This window comes from Acanthopagrus latus, chromosome 14 (assembly GCF_904848185.1).
Source record: "Acanthopagrus latus isolate v.2019 chromosome 14, fAcaLat1.1, whole genome shotgun sequence".
NCBI lineage: Eukaryota > Metazoa > Chordata > Actinopteri > Spariformes > Sparidae > Acanthopagrus > Acanthopagrus latus.
Genome location: NC_051052.1, coordinates 1,278,617 through 1,305,594, shown reverse-complemented (window position 1 = coordinate 1,305,594; position 26,978 = coordinate 1,278,617). Strand labels below are relative to the sequence as shown.

General features: G+C 40.0%; 1 protein-coding gene across 2 annotated transcripts in view; it reads left to right on the top strand.

The window, feature by feature from the left end:
- Positions 1 to 26,978, top strand: part of large1 (LARGE xylosyl- and glucuronyltransferase 1) — a 108,797-nt gene that overhangs the window by 13,549 nt on the left and 68,270 nt on the right. For both annotated transcript variants that reach the window (XM_037122363.1, XM_037122362.1), the window contains one exon: positions 10,945 to 11,131. In XM_037122363.1, coding sequence (XP_036978258.1) covers positions 11,026 to 11,131 — 106 coding nt within the window. In that variant the 5' untranslated portion in view covers positions 10,945 to 11,025. The remainder of the gene's footprint in view (positions 1 to 10,944; positions 11,132 to 26,978) is intronic.

Here is a 26,978-nt window from a genome sequence, read left to right as displayed (position 1 = left end):
TCCTGCAATTGTCATCTGTCAGGTAGTCCAGCACTTATTCATATGTTCGAAAATCTACATGCACTGTGCATTGCTATACATATTAGGGCAATTTACCCAAAGGTCAGACTTTTCAATCTCGAATTATGTAGTGAAAGTGTGTTTAAAAACTCAAACCTTTTTCTAAACCTAGGGAAGTAACTAATTGCCTCACTAGACCAAACTGAAAATCTGAAAACTGAAAATGATAAAAAAAAAAAAAAGGGGACTCTTCGTCCTCGTGTTTTATGGTAGAACAACCCAAAATCAATGTACCTACCTGTTATCATCATTTTCATTGAATATAGGCCCCCAAGCTCTCTGCATTCCTATCAAGGCACCGCAGTGGTTACATACTCCTACCCAGCTCTAGTTATAGTCCAGCTGTACTTAAGAACAGAAACCCTAACATTAAACCTTCTCATCTTTCTGCAGTATTGTAGGCCCACATGTGTATTTCAGGACCCTGTTACATCTGTGACTCAGGAATTGGGTGTGGTTACAGATGCAACATAGCACACTTTTTACCACATCCAACGATATCCATCAGGGATGCTGTTTACCCTGCTGAACGGGATAAAGGGTGTCTAGTGGAGTTGCATGCTGAAACTAATAGAAATCACAGTCCAAATTAGGAAAACAAGATCAAGATTGTATTGAAAACAACAAAAAAAAAATCTAGATAAGAGTTTAATAATTACAAAGATGTATTTAATGTGGTTTGTCAGTAGGATTAAAATTAAGAGAGCAGCTTTGATCTCTTCTGCCATTGCTAATTAGAAGCTGCATCCTGTGTCACCTCCACTCTGACAGTCCTGAAATTCCACAGGGAAGCCACTGATGACACAATTTCTGTTTTTAGTGCTGTGCCCTACTTTCCTCCCCATGGTATGTCTTTTTAGGACTTACAGTTGGGGGGATGGCTGCAGTAAAAGTACACTAAAATCAGCACTGAGTCATGCTCTGGATGTAGTTTCTGCCGTAATAATTTCTATGGCCACTTACAGGAAATGCAAAACTCAGTCATAAGTTCCCACAGTTGACCTGTGTGGTCGTGTTTGTGATGAGGGCAGACTGAACTTTTCTTTTCATTTTGAGTATTCTGTAAAAGTATGCATTCCAAAAACGAACCAACAATCTACAGTACGTATTGGAGTTGTAACTTTTATGTCCTACTGGTGCCACTTGGGTTTTGAAAACAACTAAGAACTTGCAGCCAGAGAGAGGTGATGAACAACAATAATCACCATGAAGATGAATGTTTCACTGTGTGTTTTGTTTTTTTCCCCTCTGCTCAGCCTCCAGCTCAGGGTTGGACATGATGCATTACTCTTATCTGGGCCACTAAAGGTCTTTGTCCCTCCCAACTACACAGTAGCTCATCTCAGAGCTGTAGTATAACTATACAGTGCAGCTGTACATGACAAGAAGCTTAAATGCCAAGTGTAGCTGGAAGATGTCTGTCTGAATGATAACCAACCACACAACTCAGAGACATACCCCTAATAGCCTCATGAGTGAGGTCTAAGGAGAAACATTTTCTGAGATTTAAGGTGGATATATAGAGTGCACTGAGTTCATATTGCTCAAATCCTGCTCTCTTTGAGTGCAATTTAGAGGATAGACAGTACATCTCCATGGTGACACAAGTGCTGCAGAAACTGAACTTGATCTTTACCTTAGTACCTGGAATGCCCCAAATAAATACCTCCATTTCCAACTCTATTGGGGTTAGTTGTATTTCAGATGCAGTGTGTGTGAACTCTTCAAAGATGTGATCCAGACGTCTCCGATGCCTGCTGGCAGAGTTTTATGGCCAATTTGAATGTTAATGTTACAGAATTAGGACCAAAGAGAACAACCACTAGACATGTGTTTTAAATAGCCATATAAAATATACATTTAAACAGAATGAAACATAAAACTGCCAACTCACAAATGGCGCAGAAAAAATGTATGTATTTCGTAGTTGTAGCCAAATGGTGCATGGGATGTGCCCATGGAGCAGAGCTCGGTGCGTTGCCTGGTGTGACACTGCGCAGTGCTGGAGAAGAGCTCCATACCATAGGAAAACATGTATTTAATGGAGACACATCTCGGTGTGATTTGCTGTGTCTTGATGAAAACGTTGCTGCAGATCTGGTTTGAAACATCTTTAGTTTTGGGTTAGGGTTGTTGTATCTTCCATTTCTTGAGGAGCTTGACTCTTGTCTCTTGTCTGTGGTCCTGTTGGCCTCGGCTGCAGAACTGTTGCAGCTAATAATTGACCAGCCAGGGAACAGAATCAGACAGTGACCAGCAATGACAGGACTTGAGTCCTGTCGTCAACTTGAGTTTACGACAGGATCTGTTGTGATCTGTTGCACCAGCATGGAGTCTGAACCAGAACAGCTAACATTGAACTGCAGTGCATTAGCGAAACTCCTTCCAATTTTACCTCTCAGAATAAGAGTCCGGGATATCATTATATGATAATTCTTATAATTCTTTACATGGGGAACTTAGAATTACTTAGACCATTTCATTAAGAGGCCACTGAATAAAGTAGACTAGCTAAGAAAGCTAAGCTAAGAAAAGGGTGAATATAAACTGCTGACTGAGAGAAATATGAAATGTTCCTCTTGACACAAAAACAAGGGGACGTGCCACTTAATTGTGCTCTCTGGTGGGGATCCTTTTGAATAACAATGTAACGATGTTCATCAACCTTACCTTAATTTACAGGTCAGATTAGTAAAAAATAGGAAATCGGAATCGGCCAGGAAAACTGTAGTCGGTGTGTCTATGGTTACAGCATACCTCGTTCTTTTTGATTAAACTGGCCCAGGGATGTCCACTTCGCTGATGCCATTTTGGACTCTTAATAACTGCTGTCAAGCCAAAACGAGGTTCTCTTGCTGGAGAATGTGGTTTTTGAATGCTGTGCTGTGCTTAGTGCTACACTGGAGAGCTTGTGTGGTGAGAAACAAATGCTCCGCATGACTTAACACTCAGTGAACCTCCTCTCTCCTCTTTTGTTCACAATATTAGCCTACAGTTTATATTACAATATATTTGCACAAGCTGTTTAGTATTTGTTGTCGTATAGTCCTTGCTAAACCACAGTATGAATGGGCAGGTGTAAAAATAACTTTTGCTTTCCCAGCATCCTAATCCACCTACTCTCACTTTTTCTTCCTTTGTTTTTTTTAGGGTTTTTTTGCTGCATATCGGTGTACTAACAGCTTTGACTGCTTTGCCCACATCATTCCTGTGTCATAGCTCATGTGAGAGATCTTGTGTCTCACTCCCTGTTAGTGATCAGTCATCAGTAGTGTACAAACCATGAGCGCAAGGCTCCAGATTACGAGACAGAAGGTTGTGTAGTGTGAACAGGACAGTGATCTGACAACTTTAATAGTAAGTAGTGTGACCAATGAATCAACGATCCTGAAAGATCCTTTAATTCCTAATGATTTTGTGAAAAGTGCCAGATACAGTTGTAAATCATGCCATGTTGGGCAAGGGTTGGATGTTGGCTTGAACTGGGATCCCAGATGTTGCTTCCTCCTAAATGATCCGCAGCATAATCAGCATGACTCAAGGTGTCTTTTGTATTGGGTTTAAGGCAATGTGGAATCATATTAGTGCATCAGGAGCAGCTCCCAGGTGGATCTGTTGAGCACAGTAAGCTGATTTACATGAGCTCATGCCCAATGTGCTCTACACCTTGCTTCTGAGGATTTGTGTGAATTTTCACCTCTAAATGGCTCTATGAGCCTCTAAAGCTCCAATGACATACATATTGTAGAGCCTCCTTTTGCATGGCAGCTCACACAACCTTGCCTACTGTACCAGAATACAAATGAGTGTACAGCTAAGGTAGCACAAAGAAATGACGGCAACTCCCCCTGCACAGTCAATATATTTTTCTCCCCTCTGTGGGTAAGTCAGGAGCGGTTTAGTCTACAGTACACTCTGCATGTCTGTCAGGATAATGTGACCTTAGTCCATTATTTTGTGTCTTCTTCTTTTTATATTGAGAGAGTCTCGTTAATGCTGCCCTCCTCAGAACAGAAGCCGCTCATCTTTGTGCTTTTGAATGCGTGGCTGTAATACGCAACTCAGTCATACACAGTGTGTAAACTTCCGCAGGGGGAAATGTCAGGAGAGGCAAGCCAGTCGAATGTACTTTGCTTTCTGTGGGAAGATAATATTCCTGACAGAGCAGACTATAGCAAATATGAAGTGTTTTGGAGTTGCTTCTAACAAACATAATCACATCTCACTCTATATTTGGAAGACTTGTATTTTTTCACATAGACAAGTAAACCCATCCTTAAAACTTACCACATTGTGCAACTGGATATTACACTTCCTCAGAAACACACCTGTCTACGTGAGTAGAGCTGAGGTGGAGCAGATGAACAGCTATAGGTTCCTGGGAATCAACATTACAGATAACCTCATCACCACCCTGGAAAAGATAAAGTATAGAAAAGGCTCCAATTTCTAAGGAAACTTAAGAAGGCTAAATTACTGGCATGGTTTGCGGACAGGAAGGTGAATAAAACATTTCAGAACATCACTGATACCATCTACAGAGCATCAGTGACATCAGTAGGGTTTGTAGTGTATTGTGCAACATTAATAGAGAGTGTTGGCTATCAATGATAGTTAATGATTATTAGGGATAATTATTAATTATGGTAAATATTAAGATCCAATTTACATTATATCACCTCAGGAGCACCACCCTTGAAGAAGGGAAATTAGCCAATTCAACTAATCAGTCTCATAAAAAGGTGCTAAAGTGTTTGTAACTCTGATTAATAATAAACTTAATAACTACAACCAATATTACCATAACAGCTGTAATGGCTGAAGGGATTTGGATGCTTTGACAGAGTAGATGTTGGCAACATTCACTTGTGTACAATATTAAATAGATATCATGAAGGTTAAATAGAATTATTTGAACTCAAAATTAAAACACACAATCTGACATGACTAACTGACATGCAGTATATACAGGTGTGTGTGTATGTGTGCAAAGCAAACTAGCAATAACCTGATCTGAGATCACAATAACACCCAAACAGTGGACGGACACTGAGATTGAACACATATGCATTTCATCAACTAGAGTTATAAATCCTGTGCTTAGCTGTGTTATGCTATGCCATCTAATCCCAGTTCAATGTTACCAGCACAAAGGTGCTGGTGGTTGCAGGAGAAGGTTGGAATTCTGATGTTGAACAATGCTGTTCTTGCTGTACAAAGTCTGATGAAAGACAGCAGGACAACTGCTTGGTGTTAGCTTACTTCACGTTCTTCAGATTGTAAAGTTAGCTGGCAAGCATTGCATCGCAGCTGCTGGTGCTAACTGAACTGGAAAACTAGCAGGACTTTGTGCCGCTGCAGTGAGGAGAGAGTTTGGGACTGCTGGAAGTGCAGCTGGCAACTCGGAAGAATCCAGGAGAAGAGAACTTGAGGGCAGGCAGTCACGTCGATGTCTGATGCTTTGTTAACTTCCACACCAGCCTGGTTCATGTGAGTTTTTAAGTCTACTTCCTAGCAGGAAGCCTTAAGTGACATTTGTAATTTGGATGAATGGAGCATTTAACACGCTTAGCCAGTGGCTTTATGTGTCTCAATAAATATGTATAAATGAATGTGGCAGTTGTGACAATGGTCCGTGGATTATTGAAGTACAGATAACAAGCAGGAGTTGCATAGCACACAGTAATTTTGAATTAACCCAGAATTATACTGAATTGATTTTTGAACTGTGTTCATGTCAGGAACCTTGCTTCATTAAGTCTCTCTTGGAGATGTTTTCATTTAATCTGCAGAATCTTTTTTCATGGCAAACCAGTCAGTCCATTTATTTTTGCGTCCTGTGTAAATGTAGCGTCTTTAAGCATTTCCGGCCTCACTGCAGGGAATTCACTGACAGAACAATTCAATCAGATTCTCTCAGCACGTTTCCCCATTGCCTTTTTCAACCAATAAACAACGACTCTCGTAATCATCACTCGTCACTTTTAGTGTTAACACACTGCAATTTAGTATTGAGCTGTGGAAATGAAATTCCATTTTCTATTAACTTACTGTTGAGCCAAGAGGGAAGCTTACCATTCACATCTCTAGCATTGACTATAAATATGAAGCCAGGCTCTGGATATCACATTTCTATTTGTACTGGACAAGATTAGAAAATATTGAATGTGATTCATAGCTCATCTCCCTCTCACATTATAAATGGTTGTGAGTTTTAGGGAGGATTGGGGCTTTTATTGTGCAAGTTAGGAATAAAATGAGTAATACAGGCCTCAAGTTGATGCCTCATTCAGTTGTTACTGAGTTTGTTGAGTATTTGCCTTTGAAAAACATGCAGTCGCTGTGGGAATGGGTGCGTTATCTGCTGGGGGAGTGGCTGGAGGAAGACGGAAGTGACCAAGAAAACATTGCTGTGGTGGCTTCTCACTTCTTATGTCTTGTAATAGATTAAGGTGTACTCATGCTTACAGCTGTCTTACTAGCAGGGTTCTATTTGCATAGGTTTCCTAACTAAAAAGGCACTTTTACAAATATACAGTGCATATCTTCCAATGACAATCCAAGACATTATGTAGTGTGCCACTGCAGTAATCATGCAGATGTACCCAGTCACATACATTAATTTGATTACTGGTTGATTTAAATAACTGAACGAGTAATTAATTCACAGATAACAAGATAGTAGTCCTTAAATGTCTTTAAATATATAATGTTTTAAAAACTGGACAAAAAGATTGCTTTTTTGCACTTATTGCTTGAATTTGTCCTTATTATAATTAGCCCAAATTAGCCCACAATGTCAGAGAACCCTGATGTTCAAACAAACCCTTTCAACAAAAATGTGTATTTGATTAGTCTAATTTAAATAGAGTTCTGAATTTATAACACTAATCTGACAAACTATTACTTGTTTCTTAATAAGATGCAGACCTACTTCTGTTAAAATGGTTTATCAAAAATGTGTCTTGAGATTAACATTAAAAAATCCATACTAGTGAAAAACTGCATTCACATAAAAACTATAGATCAGGGAAAACCATGCAAACATGAACATGGTCCATAATGTCAGACTGTCAGTTTGATACAAGTGAGGAGGTTGCAGCAATCACAGCTGAAGAGCACCGAGGCCTATGAGGCCATCCTAAGCTATTCATTGTGGATGTCCATTACATCTTGGAGCATTAGATAAGTGTGTTAAATGTATCATATATTTTCTCATTGTCTGTCTTTCAACACATCCTCATACCTAAACGACTGATTTGGTCGATTGCCATTGACTCCCAAAACAGTGAATATCACCGTTCCCAAAACAACATGACAGTGTACAGTGAGAGGCATTCCAGACCTTTGTTTCATGCTCGCAGTTTGGTTGGATTCAGGCACTAAAAGTTCTTGGTAAGGTTTCGGCAAACATCGTGGCTTGGGTTAAAATATAAATGTTACGTATGTGAGATTCGTTATGAATATACCTACATTTATGTTTAGTACCTTTAGTAAGTTAAAATATCTAATTGTTCTCACTGACTTTGGCTTTCACGCTGGATAAAGACAGCGGCCTCTTAGGTAAAAGTCCTGAGCTTGTTTGACCTTTGCACACTTGTCGCTTCACCTGGCATTCTCTTTTGTTGCCATAAGAATCACCAGGCCTCAAGGGAATGCTGTCTTACAAGAAATGTAAATATATGTTGTAAGAAGCTTCTTCACCTAAATGGTCATTTTTCTGATGAGGATGGCCTGTTCTCTTTATGTTGCTGTGCTGCTAGACTCTTGAATAGCAATGAAATCAATAGCTGATAACGAAGGCCAAAATCTCCCTCAGTCTGCTGTGAATCATCAGTCTGAGCTCCTGCAACCGCATCTTTGCTACCTAATGTATCCTTGAATGCTTACTCGGTGGTCTGACACCTCATTTGAATGTGCTAATAAATGTCTTCAGTGTTACATTTGCAATGTAAATCACAGTATCCAGCAGAGAGCTTATATCGCGCAGGGGTCAAGGGCTAAAGAGCCTCTGAAATGAGTCATAGTCGGCCTATCAAAGCAGTGGTTGTCATACTGGAGAGTCTTGTTTAATCTTCTTTAGCCTCATTTAACCTCATTACACTCTGCGTGCTTCACGTTGCTTTGGCCCCCCCCAAAAAATGTGGAGATTCACTAAGTGCTGGGAAGAGAGCTAGAAATACATTTTACTGGTTGACACTATGATAATTGGCATCCTGGCCTGTGTATGTTCCAGCCTCCACAGTGCCAGCCAGAGGTATTACATTTCATCCCTGGGTAGTCTGTGGTGAAGATTAAGAATCGACAGAGGTCATCTGGGTAATTGGGCAAATGTGGTTGTAACGGAAAGAGGATTGTGACTAATGTCATATAATGAGGACGCTATACTCTCTGCCCTGCATTCCACCAGGAATTGACAAATTAGTTTAGGTCATCACAGTTAGTTTAGTAAGTGACTTTTAGATTTTTGCAACATTTATTAACATGAATCTCTTTAAACTTGCTTTGCAGATTAAAAAAACAAAAAAAAATCTGAACTGCTTTGTGCTTGCAGTTGTCATCCTCTAAATGTCTGATTTAAATTCTGTATTAGTTATTCAATGAGATAGAGGAGTTGGAGATTTTGATATGTGATTGGTTATATCTAATATCAAATTCAGTCTGTATAATGATGGGAAGGTGTAGATGTGAAATTTGCAGTGGTACTAGAGGAGGAAGCTAACCACAACATGTAAACCATGTGCTATAACCCTAACCCTGAGACGAACAGGCTGATAATTCAGATGTGTTACAGGCTGGATACATCGTACAAGGACTCGGCTCACAAAGCAACTGCTGCAACACTCTTACTTTCATGTAATCAATTTGCTTTCTTTATCCAGGGAATCAACATGTGGAGTTCCTTACCTGTAGAACTCAAACTACCTCCTGACTGGGATCATTTTTAACTCAAACGAATGCTTTTGAAAGGGGATCAGTGATGTGGTCATCAGGGATCAGGGGCGTCTTGTACAGTAGTGGTGGGCATTGCAAACTAGGTAAGGCTGTAAATGCTGTGATGTGTGGCATTAGTTTGTGCTACATAGTTGTCCCTATACAAATAAACACTGAATTAATAAATATTTAAAAGCAGTGTTTTTACATTTCTACAAAAGTGAAAATAGGCCAGTCATCTATTATTATTTGTGTGTTATGTGAGGTATGTGTGGTGCTTTGATAGAGAAATGTGCCATAAAGTGTCAGTATTTTGTTGGATTAAACTACCTGCAACAGGAACTGACTCAGGACGGCCCCCACTTTCAGGATTTTACCGCAGTATCTACCAAGATGCTGAAGTTATTGATCATTTTTAACAGACAGGCAGAAAAATGAAGTTAGGTACAGTTAACACAACAATGAAAAACACAGACAAAGTCACAAAGATAAACAAAAATACAGTCAAACTGTAAAGCTAACCTGCTCTTTCTTATCTATATCCTGTGTGCCAGCACTCATTTTCTCACTCTGGTGTTAATGGGGTTGTGCTTGTGTTATTCTCACAGTTGGTCTGTAAAACATTCAGCCAGCAGCTGAGCTGGTGCAGCAGAACGGAGTCGTAGTTGCCCTGCTGGTCGCGCCAGCCACTTTGGCTGTTGTAGCTGCAGTGTCTATCGGCTCCTAGGTAAAGCAAACAGGCCGGGTGGCTGCTCTTTTTTATCTGAATGTACCCTAACGATCCAGGACACACTCTGGCAGCAGAGAGCGACTCCAGAGGATGAGTGACACCAAGAGGAGCAGCAGAGGACTGAGATCAGGCTGGTGTGTTTGCCAGCGTGGCTGTGGCTTGTAAGGCGGAGCACAGCTGGTCTTGTGAGAACTGCGCCTGTGGACATGCTCTTCTGCTGTTGTCAGCCACATGTTGATGGTGCAGCTGAACTACACAGATGATAAATGACTGGCTGTCTGCATGTCACTATTAGCACACTTCATTATCAAGGGATATGATGTTTACATGCCAGGGTGTAGTTGCCCAGGTGCTATGTAGATGAATTTGAATTAGTCAGTTATTTTCTCACAGATTAATACATGGATCTTGATGAAAAATATCAGGCATATGTAGGTGGCTGGTATCTATGAGTGAATGCAATGTGTGAATCCTAATAAAAATCTGGATGTTCGTGTCTAGTTAAAATTGTACTTAGTTTGCTGAATGACTCAGCCAAACCTGCAGTAACATGCCAGATTTGGTTCAGTAATAGGTGGTTGTAAAAAAGTTGTTGCTATTAGTATTCCAGGATTTCATTGTTTAGACATCATTACATTTGGTTTCCCTGTCTTGCTTGCCCTCCAGTATTAATATACCCAATTGGTTTGCAACAGTATTTCAGTTCCAGTTCAATTAAACACTCTCCAAATTATACGAAACGTACACAATCTGTTGCAGACTTCACTTTCCAAATTGTATTATAATCCGACAGAAAGTCATGCTGCACTACAATTTTGTTGTTTTGGTATATCAGTAATATATTGGTATAAATGTGGTAACATTTGGCAGATCCAGTCAGCAGGCTTAGACACAGTGCAGATGCTGGAAGGATGTCATACACTGCTCAACGATACAAACACACATGTTCAAATACCCGTTCAGGCCTTATTTAGGCTTTTTGCTACACTGCACTGCTTCAGCTTCAGGTTTTACTGTTGCCAATTTAAAGCCGAGAACGGAAACTAATGAAAAGTGTTGAAGTCTACAATCCTTAGTAAATGAATCCAAAAATCTGTGGGCTCAGAAGATTAGCTGTGTTTTCCTGTGGTAACAGCTGAAACCATGTGCTCAGCTGTAACCATGTTCATTCAGCATGTGGAATGTCTCCTTCTCTAACCTAGTTTTTCCTTCTCTTCCAGTGCCATGAATCAGCCTGGACAACAGCTGCTACCCACATAGAGGTCACTTCACCTCTCTTTCCATTTGTTTTGGTCCAGAGGATGCTGGGAATGTGTCGCGGGCGCAGGAAGTTCCTGGCGGCCTCCCTCGCCCTGCTCTTCATCCCAGCACTCACCTGGCTTTATCTATCAGTCGGGAGCTTTCAAGGTACAAACACTTCTTTAACATGCATTGAAATGAGCTGGCTTTCACTTATGGAAACCTTTTTTTGTTTTTCTTAAATGGGGTGTTGTTGAAGCTCACCTGTGCTGTTGAAGCTCACCTGTGTTCTGAGAGCTTGTCTATCCACAGCTTATTAGCTATGCAGTCTTGTGCCCTTGCAGACCTGACTGTGATGACAGTAATCCCACCACTGTATGTATGACTGAAGTCCATGAGGGCTCAGTCCGGAGGGTGGACAGTGGGATTCAGGCTCACTTTATTGTAGACATTTGGAGACAGATCTTTAAGTGTCTAGACATCTTGGCTGGCTAGATTTCTTTTTGGCGTACACCATCACCAATGCAAATAAGTCAGCTGGGTCACATTTAATGGAAAAGGGACCCCACATGACACACAATCATGGACTTCCTACTTCTCTCTTATATGTCCCTGTCATTAAAATACACGTAGGATCAGGTTTATTTCAAGTTTAATTTAGTCCACTTAAAGAATAATGTGTAGTCTAAAATCAATCAATTATGAATTATGAAATGCAACATGAGTTGAGACGCTGCCATGTTAGAAGGAAGCCCTTTGCTCCAGACGAAGTACAATCAAGCTTTACTGAAAGTTCTGCTGATCACAATGGACAAAGGAAAAAACCTTCTGGAGGAAAACTCTAGTTTGGAGTTTGGAGCCGATTGTTTGGCCACAATGAGCAGAAATATGTTTGGAGGAGAGAAGGTGAGGCCTTTAAAAAGTTCACATTTTCAGAAGACCAAAAAAAAATGGATCACTGAAGCAGAATGAATGAATGTTTTTGTGACAACATCACAAAGACATGAGAGCTGCAGGATCATAGGAAGTAAAGACCTCCACGATGTACATGTTCTCTCTGAGTGGACGGAAACTTTTGAACGCGACTGCATGAAACACCCATAATTGTCTCAGAAAGTCTGAGGAAACACATTTCCTGTCGGCAAAGTCACCCTTCCCTCCTCTTTTCTTCTGGAGGTGGTTTATTAATGAATTATTGAGGCCTGTCCAAAGTTGATTACTTCTTCCAGACAATAAAGTCCAGGAGTTCTTGGAGCAGTTTTAATGACTTTGACTCACAGGATTGAAATGCTGCAGTTGTGCCATTATTAATTATGATTAAATTGACAATTTTGACTTGGGGGTCACAGTCACTGGAGACTGTGTGTGAATATGCTCCCATAATGCAATAGTCACCAAGGTCTGCAAAGTAATTATTAGATTTGGCAGTAAATTCCTGGCAGTGGGGAGTAGTTTCTGGGAGTGTGATAAGTTGTGAAAGGACCTGGCTGCAGGGAGCATCAGTAGGTGAGGCCTGAATGTGTGAGACAGTAACAATGTGCTTCCCGAGCACACACACACACACACACACACTCCCTTTCACACACCACATACTCTCTCTCTCTCTCTCTTTCTCTCGCTCGCTCGCTCTCTCACTCTCTGGCTGACCTCTTGTCGTTGCTCTGTCTCCATCTTGACTGTTGTTTTTCCTCGTTCTTTTCTCCGCTGTGTTTATCTGTCTGACACACAGAGAAAGAGTCTCTGGGGTCCTCAGTGTTTTGTCTGGGTGAGCTTCCACATAGAGCAGCGCTGCTGAGAGAATAATGTCTTCTCAATAGAAAAATACACTATAGGGCTAAATGTACATGGGCACCCTTACCACATACCTTCGTATAGTCCATGGATTAGGCTAGGGCCGGGTATATAACCTGAATATGTTATTAGAACAAGCTAGGGTTGAATTGTGACAGGCTATATCACAAAACCACAATACATATATCGATATTTTAATATAGGCAACAAGTGTTTGACATATTCAGGAGCAAAGCTTAGTTTACAAGCCTCAGTGCGTACTATGTAAAGTCAAGCAGTGCAGAATAAAAGTGACAAGACTGAGTACATGGAGAGGCATGCTGTACAAACCTGAGAGTGACAGAGAAATAGATGGCGTTCTGACTGAGTAGTGGGGCGTACGAGCATCTTTCTCTTGACTCAATTAAGTTATCTTGTAGCAGTTACTATAATCCAACATCAGCCAATGAGAGCACACAAGACAGGAGCTCAGAACTACTCATTTTGTTTAGTGTGAAACTTCATTCCTGACTAATGAATGACTTTTGCTGAATAGAGTAGCACAAATCATCAAGAATTGGTCAGACAGCATTTTACAAAGTGTTCATATATATATACATAATATATAATATATATTTCAGAAAAAGTCAGGCCTGTGATGCTTTACATTGAGACACATGCCAAAATACTTTTTTCATCTTGTATTTGAACATATATGTATATATGTATGTATATATGTATGTATATGTATGTATATGTATGTGTGTATATATATATGTATATATGTATGTGTGTATATATATATATGTATATATGTATATGTATATATGTATATATATGTATATATGTATATGTATATATGTATATATATACATATATGTATATATATATATATATATATATATATATATATATATATATATATATATATATATATATATATATATATATATATCCGCCTGTCGCTGAGGCCTCTTCTTCATTAGTTAAGTAGTCCTTCAATGTGTCCCGGAACATATGTGTGTACACATTAGAGGTGTGGACATTTCTTGATCATAAGATGTGTCGCGATGTGGATGTGGAAAATTCTGGATTGATGCAGAGACAGAGCATAGTCGAGAGTCTACAGCTTATGCTGACTGTTGATTGGCCAGCATCAGTTTGATAATAAAGTTACGTCATGACGTTGCACATCATAGGTGGAATGTAAACTGTTCAGTCTGCCACCAGGTATATTGTAGCAGCTCTTATTGGCCAGTCACTGTTCGAGTGCATCTTGCCCCTTATAAAGCTGAAAGTGGTATGAACTGATTTGTGTCGGTGAGTACAGACTGAGCAGGTTATTCACTGTACCATCTTCCTTTAGGCTGCTGGGTCTCAAAAAACACAAGGCCCGTGATACTTTACATTGACACGCATGCCAAAATAATTTTTTCCTCTTCTCCCTCAACTTTCATAAATAAATAATATCTGGTGTGGAAGCTCAGGGCTAAAAACAATGGTAAGCCTTGCCCTGCTTTCTCAAATGAGAAAAAGGTTATCGAAGCTTCCATCTCATCCTGTCTGCATTATGGTTCGGCTCGTCTCAGTCAGACCATTTTCTCCTTGGTGTAATTCTCCCAGAACATTGCCATATACTGATTTAAATGGCTTTCGTTATGTAAGGATGAACAAATCTGCAAATATTCAAATTGTAATACTGAGTGGTCTGTAGACATTCCCATGCCTCTTAATGACCACTCCGGGGCAGACAGTGAACAAGGAATACATTAGACTTGACTGAATAATTAGATGAATGAAAAACTGAGTTTTAGCTTGAATTATTGTTGTGGAAGTTAGTAAACAAATCACACTTGGCCCCAGAAGACAAGATTAGTGAATCCCATATTTCATTCAATTTGGCAGTAATAGGGTCTGAAAATGCAGGATTTCTTAAAAATGTCTCAATGAAATTAAGCAGCTTTGGGATTTTTCCCAAAACCCAGTATGCAAATACCGTCTCTACCCCATTAATTAGATCCCCTGTTCATTACTTCATTACCTGCTGAATTCATTTACGTTTCCTTTAAGCCTGCTTTCTTAATGGACAACAGTCTTTCATGTTCAAAACAAAATAGAAAAACGCTCCGGGGAACCCATTTATGAAGAACATTCTTCTTATAACTCAGAAGTGGAAATTGATGTTCCTGTGTCCTCAGGATGACTTAGGCCATATACAGACCACACATGGTTGTCTGGACAGCAGAGAACTACATCCTGGAACAATCAAACAAATGATGTCTGAGATGTTTGTATTGTTCCTGGAGCCACTTACTTGGCTCATTTACCCCACATGGCCTTTCAGCAGAAGACTGCTGCGTAAAGGCACTGCAACAAGCAAGCTTTGCTGCCCCAGAGTAATCTTCATTACCCATGTCAACAAGCCAAGACTCCACAGGCTGGAATCTGATGTCTGCTTACTTCATGGGTTTGCTTTTTAACAGTTGCAGATTTTTTGTGTGTTTTTGTGTGTAGTGATTCGGCAGCAGTTGGTGGGTAGGGTTGTCAGCTTCTTATTTGAGGAAGAACATACCACATCCAAATGTGGGAAAGTGTCTACCATCCTGTCTGTCCTACTGGCTCTTTCAACATCCAACATTTCTGCCTGAAAAACAGCAGCGGAGCCAGGCCTCCCCACTGTTGAATGGTGGTGAAGGTTTGGCACGATTTAGAGCAAAATCTTTCATAGCAAAATGATCACCGGAATGGTCAGCCCTCTAGACCGAGACATCAGTGAACTTCCCACAGTGAGCCCCACAGGGTCCGTTAATTACTGATGGTGATTATGTGATTTAATTTAGAGTTAGAAACATAACTTAAAAGTTAACCCCTCGATGTAAGGTGGGTCAGGATATCAATCATGACATATTATAACAGTATCCATAAGATCATAGACAGTTTGTGGATACATGTTTAGATTAACAGGTTGAAGCACAGAAAAAAAACAAAAAAACACACAGATTTCATCGTCTTGGTGTGCCATCATGTCTTTTTTGGTTCCGGAACACCAGCTGCTTTATGACCGCACTGCTTTTTTCAGTGTGAGCAAACAAAGGCGGCATAAAGGAAAGCCTTTGTTGTTGCGATAATGCAGCATCTCTGTGTGAAAAGGGCTTCTGACGCTGGGATGGTGTGGTCAGTGATGTCAATCACAACTGTTGGCAAAGACTTCAGCATAAGCCTGGGATTAGTTATTTAGTTATGATAAGAGCTCTAAACTAGGATTAAAGAAGAAAGAAAATGGATCTGTCCAGTGGTGTTTCATAGTGACACAATTTTTTACAAGACAGTTTTTCTTGTTACTATTTCAGTCACTTTCTAATTCCATCAGACCCCTTACTTGTCCCAGTTCTCTCATAATTTAATCACCATCTTTGAAGGTGTAGCACACCCCACAACACTGTAATTTGAGTCATACACAACATGACAGTTTCAGGTCTCTGAGCCTGTTGATGCAGGGCTAAATCAAGTTTCAGAAAAGACATGCAGCTCTACAGCTGAGGGTTCAGCTTCACCTGTCAGGAGGAACACTAGCTGTAGATTTACTTTACTGTCAGTGGGAGATAGAGGTGGATCAAAAGAATGATATCACTCATTACATTAATTGCATTCTCAAGCCAAGATCTACATCTTTTTCAAATAGCCATATTTATATATATTACATAAATAATGTATGAGATCTATTTGCACCATTAAAACAATTGTAATTTTTTTAGTACAAGCCCCTCATCTGCCATGCCCCAGGCTACAACTCATGTATTCTCATGCATTATTTACAATATGTCACCAAAGAAAGAGTCATATGTAGTCATTTGTAGGGAGGGCTCAATTCCACTTCTTCATGTCTGATTGGGATAAGACAATACTATTGGCCGGCACCGATATCAGTCCGACACTGCCTCTCCCCCTCACTTAAACAGAACCACTGATAATACATCTATACGGGAGAACTTTGATTGACTTGCCAATTAAAAACATGCCCAAAATGTAGAACACATGTTAAAATTAAATAACAAATATTCTACTTTTCTAAAGGAAGACATACATAGAAAACATCATGGATAATGTTTACAGTGGTGCTGCTTCCTGTTATTTTAATTTCTGTAAACACAGAACTTTTAGTAACATTTATCAAACATTCGAAATTAATGAAGTGACCATGAAAATTACGTATAATTCCCTTTATTTAACACATTTATTTGCAATGATATAATTGTCTTGTTTTTTCTTTTTTCTTTGACAATAGAAAACTTGCATGAGGCTGATCAGTATCATTACATCAGATTTATTGTAAACATGACATATTGTGGGAAAATAATGCCTGTTAAGATTCAAGTTTGTAATTTATGAAACTTGTTCTGTCTTTCAAATAAGACCATTCAAAAAGTAAACTTCTGTGTCACATCTATAGGTAGATCATACCAACAGTTAGACAAATCTTCAAAAGTCAAATACAATTAGTGCCATAAATCTGTGTGCACATATTTATTATTTGTGATATTACCATTTAAGATGCTGACATATCAGATCTTTATACATAAATTCAAATCACCCAGAACCTAGAATGTGTTCATTTCAAATGCCCAAGACACAGGAAACTGACATTAATGAGAAGGGTGATACTGAGCTCCTGACTTCATTATACAGGCCATGGCCGGTTTGAGAGCAGTGGCTGAGATGCGTAAAATGTCACACAGGTGGGAGTCACTGAGTCTTGACCTGAGGCGGTTCTGGCTGAAGTTCATGACGGAACACGTCTGCTCACACAAATATTCTGAGCCGAGCAAGCTCAGCATTGTCTTTGCAAATGTTCGCATTTCTGGAAACCAGCCTTTGTCCAGCTGACGGTAAAAGTTCACAAGAGAAAGCTGCTGGTGACGGCTTCATCTCCCAGTGTCACACTGCAGCTCAATGAGCTCCCGCTGCAGCTGATATGGAGCATCATCAGGATCGTCAGAGAAGGGGGAAGAGAAGACTCCACTGTAGGAGATGCGATGGCTGTGGTGTACCTCCTCCTTTGCGCACCGATATTGTCCTGTGGAAAACTGTCCATGACCTCACACAAAGCTGGGAAATGTGTGCTGCTGGGCTCGGTCTGTGACGGGTGTCTATGGAAAAGTTGCGGCTTGGTTCCAAAGGTTTTTACGTGTGCATATAGCTGGCTCACATACAGCACATTCAGATGCTTTGTTGTGTCAACCAAGAAAGCCAATTCTGCCAGCCATAGAGTATCTGCCAGTTCCTGCATTGGTTGTCCCTTTTGAGTTAGAAACAGTTGAATTTCCTCTTGGAGAGAAAAAAAAAAAACCTCTGCAGTGCAGATCCCTGACTGAGCCACCTCATAACTTTGTGTAATATATCTCCATATTCAGCTGGATGTCGAGCAGGAGCTGCTGAAACTGGTGGTGATTCAGGGCTTTAGAGTGAATAAAGTTAATTGTCTTTACCACCGGTTCCATAACATGATCAAATTTGAGATGTTTCGCACAGAGAACCTGCTGGTGAATTATACAGTGGAGTTTAATAGCTAATAGCATTGCCTCCTTCTTCGCTAACTTTGTTACAGATCAGCCATGGAGGGTGCCCCATCAGTAATAATCCCAGTGACTTTACTCCACGGTAGTTTGATTTCATCAGCAGCTGAACACACAGAAGTGAATAGATCTGTTCTATTTGTATGGCCTTTAAGGCTTTTGATGTCAGCAGCTCTTCTGCTACGTTCATGTCATCATCATCTCATCTAAAAAAAATCAGTAACTAAGCAGTATCAGATGAATCTGTGTTTTCATTCCAGGCTAAAAAAAAAAGAATAATAATAATAATCTTAATATCTGATGCTACATCTTCAATTCTCCATGCCATAGTGTTACGAGCCAGGCAAACATTAGCTAATACTTGCTTCTTCTTGGGACAAATGTTCTCCACCATCCGTATAACAGTCTTTAAAGGGATAGTTCCTGTTTTTTGAAGTGGGGTCATATAAAGTACATATCTATAGTCGATCTGTTCCCTACCTTAATCACCGATCAGTGCAGTCTCAGTTTGGAGAAGTAGAGAGCTGCTCCAGCCCAGACGCTCAGCTTTGTACTGCAGTGAACAGGGTCCAGAGAAAAAGAGAAATAAACCACCTAAAACAAGGCTCACCTTAAAAAATCTGTAATAGTTCAAGTGTACGTTTTAAAGGGAAAATTCACACCGTCAGAGCGCTCTTTCTTTAGGCACTACATTTTCTCAACCTTAGAACCTCCATATGGCATGTTTTGAAAAGAGGGACTGCATTTCAACCTGTATGGTTCATTTATTCTGTTACAAAGTGCTCGCAGTCCACAGATAATAATATTTAAGACATGAGCTGCTGGCCAGACACATACCATACAGGAGGCAGGAGGAGACACTGGAGGAAACACTAGCGAAGAAGCAGATGGAGAACACAGGGTGAACACGGGGGAAGACAGACCAAGATGCACACAGGCTAACACAGAATGTGGAACGGGAATGGGACATTACGGGAAAAGAAACAAGTCAGAGGAATGATGACACATGGAACGCGAAACAAACTGACAAACACATGAGGGAGGACAAAGACTATAACAGACACACTAATGACGGGATGAGGAGCAGGCGGAGAGAAGAGGGACAAGGACAGGTGAGGAAATGAACTGAAAAACACTTGAAAGAGGGACTGAAGAGCTAGACACAACAGCAACTTTCTCAAAATAAAACAGGAAACTAGAGAACACAAACTGGGATCATAACAAGACCAGCCAACTGGTCAGTGGTGCTGTCACTTTCTGATGCCTGAAGATAGCAATCCTCCATCAGTGGCACCACGCCTCATTTTAAGGTGGGGGCAGATGCATTTGCTATTGCTATATGCAAATATGCTGGGTGTGAAAATGACAACTGCATCAGTCTGAAACTAGCAACGACACTTGGCACTGCACCATGCACCGCCTTGTGGTTAACATAAGATGGAACCTCATGTCTTTGAAGCATCTGTTCATGGCCTCCAGGAGGGTGACTGTCATGGTCTTGATTCCATCGGAAGCCACGGTTTCTCGAGTGAGAATGTGTTTAAGGACACTGACATTGGGGATGACGTCAGATGACGTCCTGTATGCCCCACTGGTTTGCACTCAGTGTGACTGGCAGCTCGTCCCCCTCTGATTATGCACGCAGGGCCTTGCACAAGGAGACACTTAATCATGTACTGTTCCACCTTGTTCTTATGTCTTGATGTAGATATTCTGGTGGCGTATTCAGCCCTACCAACTGAGCCCTGCAAAATCATTTTTAATGAACCAATCAATGGTAATCAATTTAGGTCTACTAATTTTTGCTATTAGGATGTTCAGTCAGTTATAATAATGAATTCTCAATCAGAGTCTTCACTCGCTATCACGAGTAGCTGATGTCAGGAGAAAGAAAGGGGTTTAAATTCTGTCTGGAGTCACTGCTCGGTAGACTTAGACCACTGTCTAATTGGTTATAGGTCGCAAGTAACAGAAGAAGAAAGAGCACATTAAACATGTCACTCCCCCTCTCTTACCCGGTTTCCTGTCAAACTCTTCAAGCTGTACTGTCAATAAAGAAAAGGCCAAAAAAAATAAAACATGGCAATCTCTACAGTTTGCCTAAAAAGTTGGCTGTGGAAGCCTTGAAGATTGATCACAATTCCCAAAGAGTTGCGAGCTATATAAATTGAAAAACAGAATGTTATAATTTGCACATGTGTATGACAACAGACTTAAGAAGTGTTCCCAAGCCCAGTGAGTAACATCCTTTATACAGTCTGGTGTTTCACAATGGGACATCCATCCATTACGAGGATGCCCCTTCATATCCAATCACTACCTGTTACCAATGAGACTGTTTACCTGTGGAATGTTCCAATCAGCTGTTTTTGGAGCGCTCAACAACTTTCCTTGTCTTTTGTTGCTCTCATTCTTACATGTTTGAAGTGTTCAGTGTTGCCACACTTACCTTGAAAAAGTAATGAAGGGCAGTATCCCGCTTATGCCATGGTCACTTGCCAAAGAAAAGAAAGTTAGACCATTAATTCTTTATTTTCATGCGTTTAACAAAAATATAAAAAATATAAAGTTTTTCACAAGCCATAACTTAGTTTCCCTGGTAACGCCTGAGGGTTTGACTAATACCTGGAACAATCATTACCCTCCTGTAAGGTTCTTATGCAACGGAAATGTTGTTCACTCCTCCGGTAAATAGGACGGACCATAGATACGACTTGGCAACAGGAGATATTCTAGTCCACTCAGCGATGAGCCACAAAGCTAACGCCATGCTAGCAAGATTCAAAATCAATAACATTGCATACGGTTGACCAACAGTAAATGTAATTTGACAGTATGCTGGCTAACAAGATCAGCTAGCTAACCAGTCATGTCATTGTCCCCAAATCAATATCAAGATTTCACAAACAAATGATCAACCGTGTGTAACGTTACTGTGGCAGCATGAAGTAGAGAGTTGAACAGCGAACAGGATGTGAGAGGGGAAGTGTACTTTCTGCAGTTTGTGTGTTACAGTCGCCACCCTGTGGTGTTCAGAAGGTAAGACAATGAAGGACTGACGGACTGCACTCAGTTTTGGAAATAAAATATTCAGTTTTTTTTTTCTTTGGATAGGCCAGCTAGCACATTAATTTAGAGCAGTGAACAGACAATTTGACTGGAACTACTTAGTAGGTGTCCATATATCAGGGGTTAATGGACACCCTGCAGCCAATCAGAATCGAGTATTCCCCCAGACCATGGTATAAGTAAGTCTAATCTGATTACTGGTTTGGAAAGTATTAATGTGTTAGATTACTTGTTACTGAAAAAGTGGTCAGATTAGAGTAATGCCTTACAAATAACGCATTACTGGCATCACTGGAAGTGTTTGCTGCATAACATTTATATTAAGCATATACTAAATCTACAAAAATCAATGATGATGGTGTAAAACATTCAATAAATTGTCTTTATACTGCACACTTTGTACAGAGTCTGAGGAGAACACAGCAGTCTACTGAATATGCTTACTAAGAATGATACTGGCCAAATTGACTGAAAGCTGCAACTCATGGTTTATTTACATTCTTCTCATGAATATGCAGTTGGTGCCCGAAGCAAAACAAAACATAGCCTTTTTCCCAATAATTGGGATGTTTGAGTTTCTGGGAATAAAATGCATATTTACACCACAGTGTTGCTCTAGATCACAGCAGGAGAGAATCTAGAAGTCCTAGCCAGAGCTCAAGAATCACTAAAAAGTGTCCATTATTTGAATGCATAAATCAGTTAGATTTGTCAACCAGTGTGTATTATTTTTTGTGTATTTGGTTAGTTTCCAAATTTCACACCCTGAGAATGGTATAGATCCAAAGCCAAGCTGACAAAATGGTGGGATTCACAAACAAAGTTCTTATGCATGACTATATGGTTGAGGTGATACTGATTTCTGCTTTCTGTTACTATAAACTATAAATGTGTAGGGCATGTAAGCCATAATATTCCTTGGTGTGCCACAGCACCACTGCAGTACACTGTTTGTGTTGATAAAATTCAACTTTATGCAGCTTGTTCTGTTGATCTGTTAAAGGACTTCGAGGGGCCTTCCTTTAGTTTTAGTCTTAGATCCTTTCATTTTTATAATCCATACGAATAACAAGGTGCTGTATATTATTGATAAGTCACTCTATTAGTAATATTGAGCTGTGGGATGTTGGACATAATAGTTGTATGATTTCCCACTTAAAAATTAAGAATCAAGAAGTTGAACTGAAATTGATTTGATTTTGATTACATGTGATTTACTTTTAATTGAAGGTTAGTGTTTGTCTTTAAGATGTCAAAATACTATATAATTTTGTCTTAAACCGCTCGGTGAACTACAGCATCACACTTGACATAAATCTGATAATATTGACAACTGCAGTTATGTGAAAGAAGAGTCAGTCAGTTCTGTGAGCTGCTAATATACAGGACCAGCTCTACAATATTTAAAACAACACAATTATAAATAAAAAAGTAAATATCATAGTATCCTTGAACAAGATTCTGAACCCCAAATTGCTCCTGAAGTGTTGTAAAGCGCTTTGAGTGGTGTTAGAGAAATGCAAGTCCATTAATGCAAGTAATGCAACTGTTGGCTGTGTAGTCTTTTCACAGCCTTATATTTCTTTAGTTTTATGACAACTGTGACTTTCTTAAGTTGGAAAATTATCATTTAAATTGACAAACATTGTATGTGTAATTTAAGGTACAACTCAAACAGGATAAAAAAATGTTCAAGAACTGACTTAGTATTCACACACCGGCAATACAAGTGAAAAGTGGCTGATTGAACTCATAATACATTGTGTCGTGATGTAATAAACCATGAATTAATAATGTTGGTTTATTTAACCTGTTAGTAGCTGTCATACCATCCATCTAAGCATCTAACAACATTCAAGGTCACTGACAGTCCTGATTTTATTATTAAGCTGCTGTGAGTCTCTGAACCCCTGTACTAACTGGATCAGACCATCCCTGTCGATGCCAAGATCAGGCAGCTGACACAATCCATCCATCTGGACTCACACAGATCGTGTTGGGTACACACATGCCCTTCAGTGGATCAACATGGCTGCCGTAAGGCTGATCAAACCTCACATGTTGTAGATGGGTGAGTGTAAGTATAGCAAGTTAAATACAAAAACATGCTGTCACAATGATTTTTATTAAAGGGGAAGAAACTTTGTTAGAGGGTAACTGATTTAGTAATTAAGAGTGACGAGACAATCAGACAGGGTGGAAAAAAAACAAAAAAAAAAATACCCTCCAGATTCTCTTCGACTGAGAAAGACAAAGAAAGGAGTATGTTACCCAAACTGTCTGAAAACCGGTTTCCTGATTCAACATAGCCCCATTTGTGACCTCATCACTCTGTGTGTTGTGTTCTCTACATAACCTTGGGGAACAATCTAAACATGATTTACCTATTCTCCAGCAGCAACAGACTGTATGTTCAAGGTATTTTCGGGATCTCTTGATGTCCCCTACCTGTCCAGAAGGATGACTTGTTTGTCCAGAGCAAAACCAATGTTTGAATGCAGTTTTTCTACAGCCTGCCACATTGAGCACTGTTTTTTGCCAAACCCAGTCTAGACAGACAGTGAACGTCTGTAGGATCATGGACATACCTTGCAAGATACAACCTACTGCATTATAATAGATATTTTAATTGTGATAACCACTTGTGAGTGAGCATGGTAAAAGAAAGTGTGTTTCTTGCCTGAGATATCGATATTGGAACTTTTGACTTCTTGCTACTGTATCTACGTGTGCCAAAAAACTATGGAGATAATTATTCTTTATTGGGTCCAGTGTTGCAGCATGCTTGTTTAAGGTTTTCAGTAAAATGATTACATTACCATAACATGTTATGTTTAACTTATATATATTATTTTGGCTGCAATACAAGAACCAGAATCAGATTTAATGCCAAATAAAAATCACAGACAGGGATTTAACCTTTGTATTTTGGTGCATAACAATAAGTTTTACATTGAGGTTCCCTGTTATTCCTAAGGCACAGGTCATACAGTATCTGACATTATTTGACAGAACTTATGAATAAGGTTTTTTTTTGTTTTGCCAACATTAATGGCAGGATTAGGTGCTGTTATTATTGATCCTTCATTAAATGTCTTCTTTAAATACAAGATTCACCCATGTATCTCCGCCTGCTGAAATAGATGTTAAATCAGTTAATAGATCAGTACAATTTATTTGATTAGTTTAATAATACTGGGTCGCCGATGATCTAGTTGGTAGAGCAGGTGTCCCATGTACAGAGGCTTTGTCCTCGCTGCAGTGGCCTCTGGTTTGAGTCCTGGCCTGAGGCCCTTTGCTGCATGTCATCCCCCTCTCTCACCATTTCCTGTCATCTCTGAAGCTGTCCTATCAATAAAGCTATACAAAGGCTGAAAAAAAAATGGAATAATGCTAAATCTCTCCTATTCCTATTTACTCCATTCGCCTTTTCCAAGCGATTAGACAAAATGGCGGTTGGCTGTTGTTCCTGTGTGGAGGTGTTTTACACTGTCTGCCAGGTGAGCAGGTGCCATCACAAGATGGATGTGCTGCCACCACCCAGCAGAGATCTGCCTGAGAGCACGAGGAGAGGAATGGAGCTTTACAGCTGATGACAATTCAATCTGACATACGTGAATGCACTGGGAGCATGGCATCCAAACAGTCATGAATCACTCAGCAAGTGCTACAAGGTTTGGTATTAGCTGGATAAGAGGTCAGCTGATTATCTCCAGTACAGGAACATGAGCTTCTATGTAAACTAGGTGTATAAAGTCGAGTATTTAGTCAGGCGCTGTGTTTTGGCGTAGTTTAAAATATTCTCAGTGAATTAGGTGGAAACATGGGATGTAGGTGTACATTGTAGACATTACAGAATGTATGTTGCTTCTACATCTGAGCCAAAAAACAAACTGCGTGATAGATACATTGGAGGCAGCATGTGTAAAGCTGTTTAACAGAGGAACACACAGTTGAGTACAAATCTCCATCATATGTGGTTTCTATCTAGTGCAACACCATTCTCATGGTGATTATCATTCCATGCCATCCACCCCTCCATGTTTACCTGTTGTCTTAGCAAATTTCCCATGAATGGAAGTGTTTGCATTAGCAGGAAAAGCTGCCTCATACTACATTTTATCAATTACTCTGATCTGTTAAAGATTTGCATTGAATAAAGTGTCTGGCTCGCTCTGATAAATGCCTTTAATTTGAGAGTTAAAGGTAATCTGTTGTTTTCATTCTTTTCTTCAGGAGAGGTTTAGAGAAGCCCAGTCAATTAAATCATTGATATTCACTAGGGCTGCCAGATCACTAAAGCTGGAACAATTTGGTCAAGGTTTTGGGACAAATCAGTACAACAAGTACTGTAGTGCTGCAGAGATTTCCTGGCCTACAAGCAGTGATGTGCACAGGGGGGTCAGTGGCCCCCCTTGTGGCCCAATTGTTGAAAAATGCAAGCTAAAGTGCCTCCCTGGGAGCCTAAAGGTGTGCTAAAGTGCCGTCCTGGGAGCCAAATGTGCGCCAAAGTGCCCTCTTGGTTGGCAAAGCACACTAAACTGCCTCCTTGGCTGGTTAAAACATGATAAACTGCCCTCTTGGGAGCCAAAACATGCGCTAAAGTGGCCTTCTTTTCGCCCCTGCCCTTCAAAAAGTCTGCGCACGCCACTGCCTACAAGTTTAGTTCTCCAGGTGTAAGACAACATTTTGTTTGTTTGGTACAGATGACAACATATGTCACATCATCATCATTATTGTCAGTGAGAATGAGAATTGTGATGCACGATCATTCCCACTATACATGAATCATTTCACAATCGTAATATCTATCAAAACATTATTTTGTTTGTACCATATTGTGCAGCCCTTCAGTGAACTACTGATGCAGGGCTAGAGGAGATACTGTAGGTTCAAGTAAACCATCTAATACAGGATACTGTCATTATTCCATCAACAAGACTGGATCACTATGTTATTCTGACTAAAGCACATCTGCACATGGAGCAGATGAATTCCATTGAGCAATTAATATTTCTTAAATCTTATTTGATACAGTTTATGAATTCAAACTTTTCAACACATGTAAGCTGAGCATGATCAGTGTTTAAACAAATAATATTCTGGAGGCTTTCTCTTAGATGTAAATTACTGTGCATCGTACTATGCTAATTTATTTATCCCCACAACTGACTAAATTTGTTTTACTGAGGCTTTTGTTTGCATGCAGATGAAGTGTTTCATGACAAATACCTAAAAGCCAAATGAATTGGCTTGGCCGGATAAAGGCCCAGGTGCATCTGGTGCCCTGAAAATGCCATATGCAATCTCTGAGCAGCACAAACAATTGGCCATTCAGTCCAGTTCAGTAGGATTAGGCCCAGAAAATCCACTCTGCAAATTAATTACAGCCTGACAAAATGGACCCCAGAAGGTGCTTTAGTTCTGCGGGAGAGGGCTTTACATGGTTGAAAGGACCCGTGTATAAACTGCCTGCCTTCATATTTTATGGCCACATGGGACAATCAATCTGAAGGGGAAACAAAATGTGTCACTTCATTAATGCACTTGGTTAGAGAACAAACCAAGTCAAGACCTAAGAGAGGTTGTAACATTACCTTATC